Source organism: Oratosquilla oratoria, chromosome 38 (genome assembly GCF_046742065.1).
Source record: "Oratosquilla oratoria isolate Oo_2021 chromosome 38, ASM4674206v1, whole genome shotgun sequence".
Lineage (NCBI taxonomy): Eukaryota > Metazoa > Arthropoda > Malacostraca > Stomatopoda > Squillidae > Oratosquilla > Oratosquilla oratoria.
The window spans coordinates 39232241-39249740 of NC_134814.1; the positions used below are offsets into that span (position 1 = coordinate 39232241).

A 17500-nucleotide genomic window follows, 5' to 3' on the forward strand; every position below is an offset into this window, starting at 1 on the left:
CAGGAACGGTGACGGGCTTCCTTGATGAAACACAGTCCACATCTGACAAGATCAAAAGTGCACACATGTGGAGCTGTCAGGGAACCTCTGGACACTGTCTCGATAAAGTCCTTAACGTCACTGGTCACAAGAGGTTCCTCGGCGCTGAAGACCACATCGTCCGCGCACTTCGTTTCAAGCCATCCCCCCACATAGGCCGCACTGCACTCTTCATTCACAGTGTCACATCTGTGGTGCATTTCTCAATAGAGGCTGCATCCTCTGGGTCAATTGCAGTCCCCAAGCAGGTATGTTCCTTCGACACAGAGTGGACATCGATGGACTGGAGGCTTACGGCAGCATATCTCGTGAGCCGCTGCTTGCATGTGGAGAACACATCCCCAGTGGTCATGAAAGAGTTTGCACCAGTTGATTGACGGTAGACTGAGAACTCCCCCTCAAGCCGGTCACTCTGGATCTCACGCAGCAGGACATAATAGAGGTCAGGATTTCTGAACAAGTAGCGGCAAACGGCAGTCAGTCCCTGCATAGTATGCACTAGTTCATTCTTGGTGTCATGGGTGAAACACTTGATTCGATTTGCTCCATGTCCTAAAGAAGCCTCTTGGAAAATCAACAGGAAAGTCTGCAGGCTGGTTGACTGGGGATCCTGAACAGCTCGATATGGTTCGTTCATGCGCTGATCTTGCCCCTTCCCAGATACATTCACTAAATTCCATCAGTTGAGGATGATTTGGATGAACTTAGCAGTGTCATGACATCCTCTGAGCTTCAAAGAAGCCACAACCTTTTCATTGAAGACCTTCAAGACATGCTGCACATTTTGTAGTTAAAGTCGTGAGGGATTGACAGCAAATTTAGTGAGGGGAGTAGTCTTCAGAATACTGCCTTTCTCTGACTCGTACAGTTCCTTGACGTCAGAAAATGATGCTGTTGTTTTATTGTCAAGACTGATCTTCTGTCATTTCTCACTGATCAAGTTGTTGTGGATGCACTTCAGAAGATGCATTGTGTCAAAAAGGAGAAACCAGACACAATCTTTGTCAAGAGGATGCTTGGCTGTGGCACGGCAATCACCCGGAAAATCAAACAGCTTACAGTACTGCTGGTTTATCTTGTGGTTGTCTGTGATAGACCCGATGACACGCCGCCCTGCCCTCTCAACAGCAGCTGCCGCCTCCTTCACACGCTCAAGCTGGTATGCTGCTGTGAGCTTGTGGACGGGTGTCACAGAAATCATAATACTAGTTCCTATGAAGAGCCAAACAAACATACAAAATCAGCAAGAACCTATGTAAACAAACACTATCCACTTCTAAATGCAGCCACGCGTGAAAGACGCAGCGACACAACCTTACACCCCCACTGTTCGTAGGACACTGGACTGGCCTCCGCTAGCGGCGCCAGGAATATGGGTGTGCATGTCCTGTGTAATAGTAGCCCTTGATATATATATATATATATATATATATATATATATATATATATATATATATATATACCAAAGGCTTTTTCACCCTTACAAGGGAGTTAGCCAAAAAAACAAAGGCATGAAAACCATTTCCACCCATTCCATCCCCAATACAATACACTCCCCTCCACCTTCTACCCTCCCTCCTATCTTGGCACCTCGTGGATGACGGGTCATCCCTGTATCTTGTCCACTGCCCTGGGTAAGAAGCAGTGTCGCAAGACACAGCACATCCACAGCAAGGCCGCTTCATTAAATCGGCGACCCCCCCTCATGCAGAAAAGGAAAAGACGGAGAGAAATTCTCTCTCTCACTCTCTCGCTCTCTCTCTCTCTCACACACACACACACACACACACACACACACACACACACACACACACACACACACACACACACACACACACACACACACACACACACACACACACACACACACACACACACACGCACACGCACACACACACGCACACACACATATATATGTGTATATATATATATATATATGTATATATATAATAATATGTATAGTATATGTGTATATATATATATATATATTCATACACACACACACATATATACATATATATATATATATATATGTGTGTGTGTGTGTGTGTGTGTGTGTGTGTGTGTGTGTGTGTGTGTGTGTGTGTGTGTGTGTGTGTGTGTGTGTGTGTGTGTGTGTGTACATTATGCTAAACACCACAGGGAAATGTAAGAAAAACTAGGAATCCGGGCGCTTCCGTGATATTTATACATCTTCAATGATTAAAAGAGAATGAATGAGTACATCCGTGAAGGGGTGAAAAAATCACGAAAGCGCTTGGATTCCAAATCTTTCTTTCTTTTCCCTGTGGTGTTTAGCAAAATTTGTGTGAATATTATGTCACATACGAAGATGACCACTATTTTGTTAAATTTATTCATATATAACTTTATTTGCATACTCTCTACAATGCATTAATACATTAATATATTCATCGTATATTATTTATGCCATGGCGGACAGGTAATTCAATAATAATTCCTGAAGAAATTTGAACTTTCATTAATCCTTCACTTAAGGACGATACCATCTACCACAATGTGGTAACTAACCACATCAATCGGTGACCCTAAAAGTGGACCTCATCGCAGCAGCAGCCACCTCCGCAGCCTGCCTCGCCCTCTGGAGTGGACTGCCAGCCGCCGACTGCCCCGCCTCCTGGAGTGGACTGCCAGCCGTCGCCTGCTGCCTGAAGTGGACTGCTAGCCCGGGGAGTGGACTGCCGCCTGGAGTGGACTGCCCCTGCCCTGCCGCTGTCGCGTGGACCGCCACTGCCCCGCCGCCGCCCCAATCGCCGGCCCCAGCCTCCGCCTGTTGCTTCTGCCGGAATGGAGTCCCAGCGCCGCCAGCCCCAGCCTCCGCCTGCCGCCCTTGCTGAAGTGGACTCCCAGCGCCGCCTGCCGCCCCCGCAGGAGTGAACTCCCAGCGCTTCCTGTCGCCCCTGCCGGAGTGGACTGCCGCCAGCCCCAGCCGCTGCTGCAGTAGACGTGGACTGCCTCAGTCGTCGCCGCATAACCGACGCCTTAACCACCATGGACCAGTCTGTTCCTACCTCGGCGGACGTGGTTCCAATGGAAGAACCACCCACCGACCCACCCCAGCAACCTGCAACCCTATCTGCCGTCCATGCCTTTCGTGCACTACCTTTCCTCAGTCACAACCCGACTGTGTGGTTCAACATTCTAGAATGTAATTTCAAGTCCTCGCGCATCTCTACTAGCCTCGCCAAATTCAGCAACGCCTGCTCCTTTCTTCCTCCAGACGTCCTTTCTCGTGTATCTGACGCTATCTCTAACAGGGTTAATATCCGACATTCCGTACGAAGATTTAAAGGACGCTATCCTTGCCAGACTCCAGTCATCCGTCGCTCCACGCCTTCAAGAGCTTCTCTCTAAGGAAGAACTTGGCAACGAGAGACCGTCAGACCTACTACGCCGCATGAAGAATCTCCTGGCAGACAAGAACGACACGTTCGACATGACCCTTTTTCTCCAGCTGTTCTACCAACGTCTGCCCTCTACTATCCAGCGTAGCCTCTTCACTGTGAAGGACCACCTTCCCGTGGAGAAACTCGCCACACTCACCGACGAGCTCATCGAAACTGTTTCTTCGCCCTCCGTCTCCCACATCAAGACAGACCCGCCTCGTCGACATGGTGACTCAACTCACACTGCAAATTGGTGATCTCAAGGAACAAGTTCAAGCAGCAGACCGCCGTAATTTTTCCCGCAGGCAACGTTCCAGATCCAGACCAAGATCCAGGAGCACGGACCGCACCCCAGCGGTATGTTACTATCATGCCCAGTTCGGTTCCAAGGCACGCAAGTGTAACCAACCCTGCGCCTTCACCCATTCCCCCACTTTAAACTCCAACGGCGAACATTAGAGGTGCATAATGTTCGCCCCTCCTCCTCACAACTCCTCTACATACGAGACCCTCTGACGCGCCACCTATTCCTTATTGACACCGGTGCTACAGTAAGCATACTTCCTGCTACAGCCAGTTCAAGGATGTTACCACCACTCACTTCCTTCTACGCAGCCAACAAGACGAAGATCGACGTCTTCAGGAGATCTACCCTAACCCTCTCCCTCAACCTCCTTCGCGCCTTCGAGTGAACGTTCTACGTCGCCGACGTATCTCAACCAATCCTCAGAGCAGATTTCCTCAACCACAACGGTCTTCTCGTAGACATACAGCGCCGTCGCCTCTACGATGTCTCAACGCGCATTTCGTCCTACGGCCACACTCGACCTGGCCTTAGCACCAGCATCTCTGTCACCAGTCATGACACCCATTTTGCTTCCCTACTGCAACAGTTTCCCACCCTCACTCAGCCACATCCATGCACGCCGCCGATACGTCACCACGTCGAACTTCGCATCGTCACTTCTGGCCCCCTAACCCACGCCAAGCCACGACGTCTCGCACCCGAACGACAACGTATCGTCAAAACCGAGTTCGAGTCCCTTATGCGCCAAAGGAATCATTCAGCCCAGCAACAGCAACTGGTCTTCAGCGCTTCATGTCGTTCTTAAAAAGAGCGGTGATTTGCGACCGTGCGGTGACTACCGTGCACTGAACTCCCAAACTGTCTTCGATCGATACCCCATCCCCAACATCCAAGAAACGTTATTTGGATGACATTTTATGCATATGGCCTGTAGATCATAATTTAGATTCTTTCCTTAGTTCTAATTAAATGATCTGGTTCCATCAATAAAATTCACCATCGAAATGGAAATAGACAAGAAGCTACCATTTTTAGATATTTTACTACACAGAAGCGGAAGATATTTCAAGTATGATGTTCTTAGGAAAAAAACACATAAATAATTTATCTTATGTTAATTACTCCTCTGCTCACAGTGAAAAAACTAAACTTTCTGTCTTCAGTTCTATGTTTCTCAGAGCGTACAGAATTTGCAGCCCTGAGTTTCTGGACAATGAGGTGAGCAAGATATACAACACTGCATCAGGCTTAAAATATCCAAAGCATTTGGTAGACAATTCCCACAATAGAGCTATACAAACTTACCATAAATCTTCATAGGAGAAAAATAATTTTTGTAATAAGAACCTCCTAGTGCTTCCATTTCATGAGGGTATGGTAAGACTACCAAAAATTCTCAAGGAATTTAATATAAATGTAGTCTTTAAGAACAATAGCACTGTTAAATATATCCTAATAAAAAATTCTCCACATAATAATGAAGGTTGCGTGTACACCATTCCTTGTCTGCAGTGCGAAAATTTTTACATCGGACAAACTGGCAAAGATATACAAACAAGAATTAACCAACACAAATACAGTGTGAGAAGTGGTCAAATGTCTAGTGGTATTTTTGTTCATGTGAAGGACCAAAATCATATAATTGACTGGAAAAATGCCAGTAAAATAACTTCTTGTAATTCCTTTACTGAAAGGAATATAATTTAATCAAGCCACATAAAACATCGCCCCCGTTTCAAGGAACCCCTCCTTAAAACCTCTGCCCCATATATAAGCCACATACAATTGTAATATATACTAGTTACTATTATTTCTATTAGTATTTTGTATACATGTAGGAAACAAAAAATGATGCGTCATTGTATGTGTGTGATTGCGTGCGTACGTATAATAGATGTTTCCAGAACTTTACTAATTGCCATTTCTGTTTACTTAATTAATTATCAATTTATTTGTAATGCGAAAGTTGAATGAATGGGATATAGATCATTAATACTATCCGAATTTGAATTATTATATAACTGAAATACGAATGGATGTAAATTTCTGTGTGCAAGGAATAATTGTGGAAAATTAAAATAAGCAACTGTTTTGGGCACGCCGTCCCAGCGTGAATTTAGCGTCATGCAAGCAGTCAAGAGCGAGCGGGCATTGAATTCAAATCACGGTGAGAGTGAGCCAGTGAGAACTTATATTGTAAATTCCCTCTGAAGTTACACTTTGAAAATACCTTCAGCGTTTTTCTTTCCCCCTTATTGGACAACCAATACAATAACGGCTATAGGTGGAGGGGTGGAAGGTTTGGCCCACGAGAGGGGAAGTTGCGTAAAAGCAGCAGCGACTGCAACAGCACTGTAGGAGAGAGGACAAACGCAGAGTATGGGATCCAATATATTTGACGTTTCACCCAGCAGGGCTTCTTCAGAAATAACACAGTTGAGAAACCTTTTACTCCTCATTAAACCCGAGCTTGCAGGGAGAAACAAGCATAAAAATGGTGTACACACAATTTGCGCTGGTCGAAACGTCAAATATATTGGATCCCATACTCTGCGTTTGGCCTCTCTCCTACAGGGGAAGTTGCCTTTGAATAAGCTAATGCTTGAAAGCATTTTTTTTTTATTGAATATTGATAATTGTATTTTTTCTATTATGTACATTGGTTCTAAAAGTTTAAGATAGCGTGGGTCTTCATTACTAGCAATAATTTTTGTGCCCTTAACTAAGTAAGCTCTCCCGGTTGGCTGGCAATTTGGTGATGATCATTTTGTAAGTGTTGTTTTAAAGCCCCGTTTTGCAAGTGCATGGCGATTCGACTACTAAGACTGCATCTGGTATCTCCTATGTAGCTAGATTGGCGAGGTGCACAGTCCTCGATTAAACATTCAAACTCGTATACTACATTAGTTTTAGCGGTAGCCTCAGTAATGCAAGGCAAATTATTTTTCATCATCATAGAGCTAGTTTTTAGGTTAGAACAGAAAACCACCGCACGCATTTGTTTTTCTTAGTGGCGGGGTGGCAGTTGTTAGTGGTGTCTTTTGTTACTTTTTCGTCTTCTTTATATGTCACTGTGAAAATGTTATGGTAACTGATATTAATGTATTGAGATTTGGGGGATTTTGGGGGAGAAAGATGATCACATAACACTTTATTTTACAGAAGATCAAAATCACTGTTGGAAAATCCATTATTCACTAAAATTTGGCGCAAGTGTTGCTATTCTACGTGTAGGGACTGCCATGTAGAGCACACTTTGATAGCTCTTTAAACATAAGCTCTGATAACACTATGTTTATAATTGTCTGAGCATTTACTTTTACCATTAACGCATTTGTCTGTCTTGATAGGTTTTCTATAAACAATGGTAGTCAATTCCCACGATGAAGAATCCACTGGGTTATCGCGCGGTCTTCTTTTTTATCAGAATTTATGCTGTGCAACTTTTTGCCCTTTAACCGAAATAGTGCATTCTTCCATATTTTTTGCTGCTATTGTCACGGTCGTTCCTCTGAACATAGGTGTTTCTTTTTTCCAAGAGTGGGTTTTTACAGATAATTTTATCAAAGTGTTACAACATTCAAGTCTCCTGGATACACACACACACACACACACACACACACACACACACACACACACACACACACACACACACACACACACATATATATATATATATATATATATATATATATATATATATACACACACACACACATATATATATATATATATATAGACACACATATATATATATATATATACATATATACTATATATATATATACATATATACATATATATATATATATATATATATATATATATATATATGCAAACTGAGTTAAACACCACAGCGTTATCACAATTATTAATTTTCTTTCTAATGTTTTCAATTCTCCTCACTAGAGTTCTAGCTTTGGGAGGATGGGTATAAACGAGCTGTCGAAAGTTATCCATTTTAATTACACACAAGCTGACTTTCGACTTAAATGAGTCATTCTCAAAACAATAAATCACAGGTCAACACAATCGAACAGGCACAATACAACTACATTTTCATAGAATGGATAAGTAGACGCGTTTCCATATACCTTATAAACAAGCTCAAAGGTGACATGGAAAGGCTTTCATTAGTGTGTGGGCCGCCAACCTGACCCGAGTTGATCTCAGAGGAGGGGGAGGGGGAGTCGGGGCATTGGGCAATGCGAGAAGGGTGGACACAATTCCACTATAGGCAGGGTTAGTTCTCACATGTCTTGAAGAGCTATTGAATAAGGGAATGGACGTTACCATCTTAGACTGAATATCAATGGTAGGAGCCCATTCCCTAATATACATAGCTTCTAACACATTCAATTCTTTAATATCATTACATTGGGTAACTACTTCAGTGATATTAACAATGGTTACTCTATCAAGGGTAGACTGGTGCTCGTACTGGAAATGGTTTTTAATCACTCCCTGTTGGAGATGAAGCGTTAGGCGGCAACTGAGACTACATGTCGTAAACCCAATGTGTGCACATTTGTGGAGCGCGCAGTCTCCACAATTACAGTTAAATTAATACACAATATTAGTTTTTGACAAAGTCCCAGACTTAGCGGACAAATCATTCTTCAGCACTAAGAAGCAAATGCGAGGGTTCTTATAGAAAATCACCACAGGTAAGACATGACTGTCATCCACCGGCTTGCAATTTCTGAAGATGATGTCTTTAGTACGTTTTTCGTCTTCCCTGTACGAACTACCATAAATATTTTGATAGTAAATTATGATTTTGTTTTTCTGACATGAAGAGTTCTCAGAGGCACTACGGTCTAGCAAGTATATAGTTATTTGATCAAAGTCTGTGTTAGAGTAACCATTATTAATTAAAAACTGACGTAAGTGCTGGAGTTCAGCGTGTAGCAGATGCCAAGAAGAGCAAACATTAATTGCTCGCCTCACGTATGCCTTGATTACCCCTCAAGTTATATGTGTGAAAGGTCTTGCGCAAACTGGGGCGACTATTTAGTACAGATTAAGCCGACCCCCATTATAGTCCACTCAAATAAGGAAAAGTAAAATTAAAAGATATTTACTCGTATAACAAGCTGGAAACTGAAGAATGACCTCTTTAGACACTTAGAAATAACATATCAAAAGTCCCCATCGGCCCACCCTGAGCTTCATCCGCCATCTTGGAAAATGGCCGCCAAATTTCAGTTTTTCACCATTTCCGTGAAAACGATTAATCTGACGAGTTTTTTTTAATTACTATTCAAAATTAAATTTTCTACAAAACATGCTCTATGCATATTTTTGCTATAAGTGACAATTTAAGATATTCACAATTTTTAACCATATTCAATTCTGTGCTGATGCTGACGTGATTTTGTTCACTTCCTATAGGTTCGTTATCACTGACATTTGCTCATTTTTTAGCTTTATAGTATTTTTCTAGAAGATTAATTCATATATTGTTTTTTATTCAGAATATGGTTTAAAAATGGAGGGAACCACAGATCTACTTTGTGAAGAACGCTTAATAAAAGTTGAAAATGTCTGTGTATGTCGACACTTGTTGAAGCAAGTAAGAAGAGAGGAAATGATAAATGGTAAAAGTGGGTTAATTTAGCAGCTGTTCAAGTACATGTAGAAAAGACTATACTAGAGAAAAGAGTATTACAGCTGGTTATAGAAAAGCCACAACTGACCAAAAGGAAAAAGGGTCACCTATTAAACAGAAACTAAGATAAAAAGAAACTGATTTCAAGGTTTTTTATTTATTTATTTATATATTTATTATTATTATTATTATTATTATTATTATTATTATTATTATTATTATTATTATTATTATTATTATTATTTTTTTTTTTTTTTTTTTTTTTTTTTTTTTTTAAGAGTGCTGCGAAAAGGCGGAAAAGATGATCGTAATGATGACTGGGGCTTTAAAGCAAAACGATCGTGGTTGGTGTCCAGTGTTTAGTTGCAGAAGAAGCCAGATACCATAGATCATGTAGCGCCGAGTTTTTCTGTGAAAAAGCAGCACTTAAATCCACTAGGCAAACGTGGACGACTTGATGACGAAGATATTTTAATTGGCTTGGAGAAAGTTTGTTCATACATGGGAGAGAGTGATGACTGTCAATTTACTTTGCAGGAATTGCTAGATGTGGTGCATTAGAACCAGTCCTGCAAGATAAGTGCAAGCTATCTGAAAACCAAATTACAGGAAAAGTACGGAAGTGATGTGATCATAACCATCTTCCAAAAAAAGACACCTATAGTATGTTCTCTCAAATCAGGAGATAAATTGTTATGTAACTCATGGTATAATGAAGGACCGCATAGCGAGGAAGAAGAGCGATTGAGGATTGTTAGAACTACAGCAACTATTGGAGGGCATCAAGTCAAAGGTATACGATTCCTGCAACTATCCTTCTCCTGAAGGACTCTTAAATGGTGTGGAAAACAACGTACCTGATTCCCTTCATGTTTTGCGGCATGAGCTATTAAAAAAAAAAAAAAAAAGGAAAGGGAGATATTGACAACAAACGTCCACGCGACATGTTGTACATAACCTCCCTGTGCATGCTAGGCACGCTACTTCACCTCACCTTACTCCGACTCCTATTCTCCCCCCTCACTTCTCCTTCCCCCTTCCCCACCCTCTCCTCAAGCTCTGAGAAAGTCTTCTAGGGTCAGGTCATCGGAGGTTTAAAGATCGCGCTTGACCTAAGGGTGTAGCATTCTAATTTTCCCTGTGACCATGTAACGTATCTGTAAATTGTGTTGTCTTAACTGTTCTTGTATCTTGAAAATGACTCTTTGCTGTCGAAACGTCGAATAATTAAAATGGAGAACTTTGGAAAGTTCGTTTCCGCTCATCCTCCCAATATTAGAACATTAGTGAGGAAACTTGAAAATATTAAGAAGAAAATTAATAACTGTGAAAATGCTGTGGAGCTCAATTCAGTGTATATATATATATACTATATATATATATATATATATATATATATATATATATATATATATATATATATATATATATATATATATTTGGAGGAGGTGGAAAAGAAAGACACGGCTCTAGGGCCGAGTTTATTCCTGACCAGTTTCGCTTATAGCTTCTTCAGAGGATTGATACTGCTGGATAACGCAGACGGTATACATAGTAGACCCGACACCACAATATCATCATCTAGGCAGGAGACACGGATGGGTGGACAGAGACCCATAAATGATTAAATAATTAATTAATTGATCTATTGAAAGTAAAATCAAATAATTTAAAATATTATATTATATTATATTATATTATATTATATTATATTATATCATATTATATTATATTTTATAATATTATATCATATTATATTATATTATACTATATCATATTATATTATATTTTTTTTTTCTATTTTCAATAGGTTAATGAATTAATTATTCAATCATTTATAGGTCTCTATCCACCCATCCGCGTCTCCTGCCTAGTTGATGGGATTGTGGTGTCGGGTCTACTATGTATACCGCCTGCGTCATTTAGCAATATCAATCCTCTGAAGAAGCTATAAACGAAACCGGTCAGGAATAAACTCGGCCCTAGAGCCGTGTCTTACTCTTTCACCTTGCTCAAACCTGTTACAATGTCTCAGCATATATATATATATATATATATATATATATATATATATATATACATATACATATATATATACATACATATATATATATACATACATATATATACATATATATATACATACATATATATGTATATATATATATATGTATATATATATATATGTATATATATATGTATGTATGTATGTATGTATAAACGTATAAGCAATAAAAAAGTTTCAGCCCATCTTCGCTTATTCTTCCTCCACCCACTCTCTCATTCATATATTTATATATATATATATATATATATATATATATATATATATATAAAAATATATATACATATAAAATATATATACAATATATATAAATATATATGTATAAAAATATATATATATGTATATATATATATATATATATATATATATATATATATATATGCATATACATATGTATAAATTCATATTTTGTAAGTATTAACAAGCACTTCTCTTTCTTCAAGACAAGATTGTACCGAAAAGATTGACTCACAGAGATGATAAAGCAGAGATTTATGGCAGGTAGAAGAACGGAGGGACAGTAGAAGTTAAAGGTGATTGGCACGCTTGTTCGAGTGTAAATAAGAAAAAAAAAAAATAATGATGGGTGTCTTGGTCCGTAGAGATATCACTAAAGTATCAAAGATAAGGACTACATAAGAATTTTGTATTCATAACCCCATGTGAAAATAATAAACCCGGCACGTTTGTGCAAATACGCTCAGGTTTCCATACGAAAACAATTTGTCAGCCATTTTTCTCACCTCTGTGCCTCAGGAATGAGGACTGCACTAGGTTGATGACAACATGCAACAAGGACACCAAGACCAGCAATTTTACCACAGCAAGGAACTTCTTGGAGGCCCAAAACATTCTTCTGGTCTCTCGTCCGTCACTTCAATCGTGTCCTGCACTTTTCACGATGCAAATTCCCCCTAGGGCGTGAGTGGTACAACGGGAGAAGACCTTCGCGTTCGGGGACACCAGGTCCTTAGACAAGAGGTGATGGGAGGGCAGGAAGAGGACAGAGTCCGCTCAAATCGAATTCAGATTCTGTGCTGATGTGCATGCTCAGACATGTGAGCACACACTGTGGTCGATCTTTCGGAACTGACGCTTGGATTGTGTTCAAAGATGGAGACCTATAGTGGGGCTGGAGTCGATGGAGGTGGAGGTGGAGGTGGTGGTGGCAGTGGTCGTCGTCGTGAACAGCTGTTAAGCTTGTTAATTGTAAATCTCTTCGTTATCTGTGATTTAATGATCTCATGGTAATACAGTAAAACCCCGATTATCCGAAAGCGGATTATCCGAAAAACGGGATTATCCGAAATTGATTTGGATAATGCAATTATTTTTTTTTCTATACTAAAACGTTATGAAATATCAAAAATATGAAAATAAATAAAAGTAACTACATATGCACTATATTAACACATTTAAAATTGATAAGAACAGTTAAAATGAATACGTATTAAGCGTACTACTTTGTTTATGTGTGTGTATGTGCGCTTGTGTGTATGTATGTGTGTGTGTTTGTGTATGTATACACCCGCGCGCGCGACTGTGTGTATTTGTGTGTGAGCGTTTGTGTGTGTGCGTTTAAGTGTGTGTGTGTGTTTGTGTGTGTGTGTGTGTGTGTGTCTGTTTGTGTGCGTGTGTGTGTGTGTATGTGTGTGTGTGTGTGTCTGTGTGCGTTTGTGTGTGTGCGCTTGTGTACATGTATGTGTGTGTGTTTGTGTATGTATACGCGCGCGCGCGATTTTGTGTATTTGTGTGTGCGTGTTTGTGTGTGTGCGTTTAAGTATGTGGGGAGTGGAAGGGTTGTGGAGTGATGGTGACGGAGGCGGGGAGTGGCGGAGTTGCTTTATTGTGTTCGTCAGGATAGTGGAAGATATATGTATGGAATAATTCTTGTTCTCTGTTACGTATAAAGTATGTACGTCAACACGAAAAAAAAAAATTATGTTCCATCCACAACTTGAGACTGATGGGAGCACCGCTGGGAGCACCGCTGGGAGCACCGCTGGGAGCACCCCTGGGAGCGCCGCTGGAAGGCACAGGACACACACACACACACAAAGTATGTCAACACGAAATATATTTCTGATAAATCTGGATTATCCGAAAAATCGGCTTATCCGAAAGAGGCTTCCCCCCTTTCGTTTCGGATAATCGGGGTTTTACTGTAGTGGTATAATTAGATTGGTACACACGCACGCGCGCGCACACACACACACACGAACACACACACGTATACATACATACACACACACACACACACGTATACATACACACACACACACACAGACACAAACACATATACACACTTATGTGCACACACACACATACATACATACACACGCACACACACACACACACACATACACACACACACACACACACACGAACACACACACATATATACATACATACACACACACACGTATACATACACACACACACACACACACACACACACAAACACATATACACACGTATGCGCACACACACACAAACACGACACACACATACACATACACACGCATGCACACACACAAGCACACACATACAGTATACTATTGTAGGTGTCAATAAATGAGTTGCTAAGAACTGAATATTCGTTTATTTCACAGCAAAATGCAACGTACAAGAAGGTACATTGAAATGGAACATGCAGGCATATGAACATTACAAAATATATATATTATAACATCAGAGATTGGCAAGGACGGTAGTGGAGAACATTTTGGCAGCTAAAAGGTTTTAAAGTTCAAGAAGTATGACGACTGCGAAGATTATATGGGTGTGTGTTCCATTTCAATATATCTTCTTGTACATTGCATTGTAGGTCGCTGAGGCCAGCTCCCTCTACGTGGCCGAGCGTTTATTGTATTCTAATTTCTGTTAACATTATGTATAGATTATAGCTCTTTGTAGACATGCAGGAGATTCAAATAAATGCGTAGTTAGAATTCTGTATGTGTACATGTACATGCGTGTCAGCGTGAATGTTCGAGAACTTACAAAATGCCATTTTTGTCTACTAAGTAATTATCATTTTATTTGTAATACGAAAGTTGAATGAATGGGATATAGATCATCATTACGATCAAATTTAAGTTGTTATGTAACCTTGGTAGTATGGCTGAGGACGGCGTTTCTATTCAGGACGTGGGAGCACCGCTGGGAGCACCGCTGGGAGCACCGCTGGGAGCACCGCTGGGAGCGCCGCTGGGAGCGCCGCTGCCGCCAGTGTAACCGTTAGATAAGGTTGTGTAACCGTTGGTTAGGTTAGTGTAACCGTTAAATAGGTTTGTTGGTTACGTAAGGAGGACTTAATGCGGGCGAGATAAACTCCAAAACGGGAGTTTTCTACTTTTAATTAACAATTGAGGCAAATCTGGTTTGCAAATATGATAAGGTACAAATGGGCCCTGTGGGCAGATTACAATAAGTGCCAGGCCTTGACCTAGGGCACAATATGCTGGCAGCCTACTCGGTCTACCCAGCTCTGACCACTGGCCGGTAGGCTCGTGACCTACCCAGCCTCTCCGACGTGACATGGGTGTTAAAGGTTATATAGGTTGTTAGTAGGTTACTGTAAGCAAAGGCGTTAGTCTCGCTATTCTATGTATTAGGGTCAGTTTATATATGAGGGTTAGTCCTATAGTTAGTGGATGTTGTTAGGTATATTATATCTATGTTAGTTTATGCGTAATATACTAGGGCAGTTATAATAAAGGATTTTAATAGGTTAGTCTGGTGACATTGGGTATCTATCTTGTTTGTCATGAAATATGCTGCGTTAGGGGTATGTTGTGGGAAATGCAAGGTTAGCAAGAAGGGGAGTCTCGCTATGTTGCAAGCCTGTGGATCACGTGCGTGGTGGGTGATGGTTAGTAATGATTACAAGAGAGGGACAAGAGAAATATGAACGAATCGTGGAAGCAAAAAAAAACAACTATCGATCTGTGGAAGAAGAATAAAGACTTAAACAAGGGAGTGACTTAAAAAAGTAAATACTGAAATAAAAGAAGAGGTAAGTACACTAAAAAAAGAACTGGCCGAGTTAAGATGTGAAAATGAGAGGTTGAAAAATAATGAAAACATTGATAACGAGATCATAAGGAAAAAGGTGGATGAACGGATAAAAGCAATGGCCGTGGAAGCAGGAAAATGCATAGAAGACGATTTGCAATAACTTAGGAATGATTGGAACAAAGACAAAGAAGATAAGTTATCTTTTAAAGAAAAGGTTCAACAAATGCAAGAGAAGGCCAAAAATTCTGTCATTAAGGTAATTAAAGAAAAAGAAGAAATTGTTAAAGATACAGTAGATAAAAAAGAAATTGTAGTGATATATGGTCTAAAGGAAAAACATAACCCAAATTGGTTCCCGAGAGATAAAGAGGACAAAGAATTGGCAAGGAATGTTCCAACATCAGTACAAGATAAAGAACAAGAAATAGAAACTGAAATAGAGGAAGCGCACAGAATGAGTGAATATGCAGAAGGAAAAGGAAAAAGTCGACCACTAAAAATCAAATTAAAGTCACAAATGGCGGCGGAAGAAATTTTAGCAGGAACAGGAAAATTAGCAAAAAACGAGCACTATGAAAATATATGGATAAAAAGAGACATGGATTATGAGGAAAGAGAAAAAATTAAGACATTAAGAAACGAAGCTAAAAAAATAAAAAAACAAATAAAAAACGAGAAAAGAACGAAAGAACGGAGACCGAGATAATGCAGTTCTATTGAAGAGTGTTAGATATGAGTCTGAAAAAATTTATATAAAAAAACGAAAAGTTCAGAGAACGAGATAGAGGTTATAGAAAAGTAAGATTAGCTTATACCCACATAAATGGATTAATCTTAGGATTAAACAAACTAAGCAAAACCAGACGTAATGGGAATTGTGGAGACAAAATTAAGGGGTCCACTAGTACCAAACAGTGTTGGACATGGATTATATCATCACTAGCTTAGAAACAGGGAGAAACAAGATGGAGGAGTCATGTTCCTGGTTAAGAAAAACTTAAATGTGACGAAAGTTATATATGGAGAGAACAGGGTAGAGATGATCTCAATAAGAGTTAAAGATAGCGACATGAAAAGCAGAATGTTTTCAGTAATTTATGTGCTCCCCAAAAACAAGGTCTTGGAGAGAGATTATTCCGAAATGTTAGATGATACGAGATCTTCATTAAACGAGATGTTGAAGGATGGAAATAACGCGGCACTCATGGGAAATTTTAATCGCAAAGAAATATGTTGGGAAGAGATGACAGTGAAAGGTGGAGAGGATCATTGGGGAAATGTATTACTCGATATGACTCTAGAGCATACAATGACACAATGGGTAAAAGAAAACATTATAAAAAAAAAAAAAAACATTCTCGAAAATCCAGAAGAAACCATCAGAGCCAACCAAGTAGTTCTGAAGGCTGACAGGAACCTCTTTGGCCACATGATTCTAGTGGCTGAGAGCCGAAAGCTCCCCATGCGTGATGTCTTGGCTCATCCTCTGTGTCCCCTACCATGGGCCATTGCCAATGACGATGGATCTCTTCGCAAGACAAATAAGGCAGCTTTAGCCAGACACCTGGAAAAAAGTGTCTCCCATGCAGAGGTGATCCCAACTTATTTTTATTATTTATTCAATTCTCTTGCATATCTTTGTATCGTTGTATGCGCAATAGTGTTCGCAGAAAACAAAGGAAAATTGTACAAGAAATACTCTGATTTAGTCTGATGTATTGGACAAATATTGTAAATTTCACTGAAAATCTGCTCCAATTAGGCCGGATATCTACATGTAAATGATGATATGTAAGTGGGTTAGTGCATGGGGCTTTTACATGCATTTGTTGGCGGTCAATAGATCATGGATAGAACAATAACGACACTACAATGAATTTTACGAGAAAATTTTCCTCGGTGAACGCGATATTGGGTGTGTCATTTCAAGAGGTGACAGCCACCAATAAGCTATTCCTCTGCAAGAGTTATCATATCAAAACGTCATCTAGGGATGTATACCTAGTGAAAAATAGCAACTAGAATTTGCCCACCCAGATGGTACCGGCACG

General features: G+C 40.1%; 1 protein-coding gene across 1 annotated transcript in view; it reads right to left on the reverse strand.

Moving 5' to 3' along the window:
- LOC143020050 (uncharacterized) overlaps positions 1–12879 on the reverse strand; it is a 36614-nt gene extending 23735 nt beyond the window's left edge. Inside the window, exon 1 of the mRNA XM_076176216.1 lies at positions 12173–12879. Coding sequence (XP_076032331.1) covers positions 12173–12281 — 109 coding nt within the window. The 5' untranslated portion in view covers positions 12282–12879. The remainder of the gene's footprint in view (positions 1–12172) is intronic.
- Positions 12880–17500: the final 4621 nt, after the last annotated feature.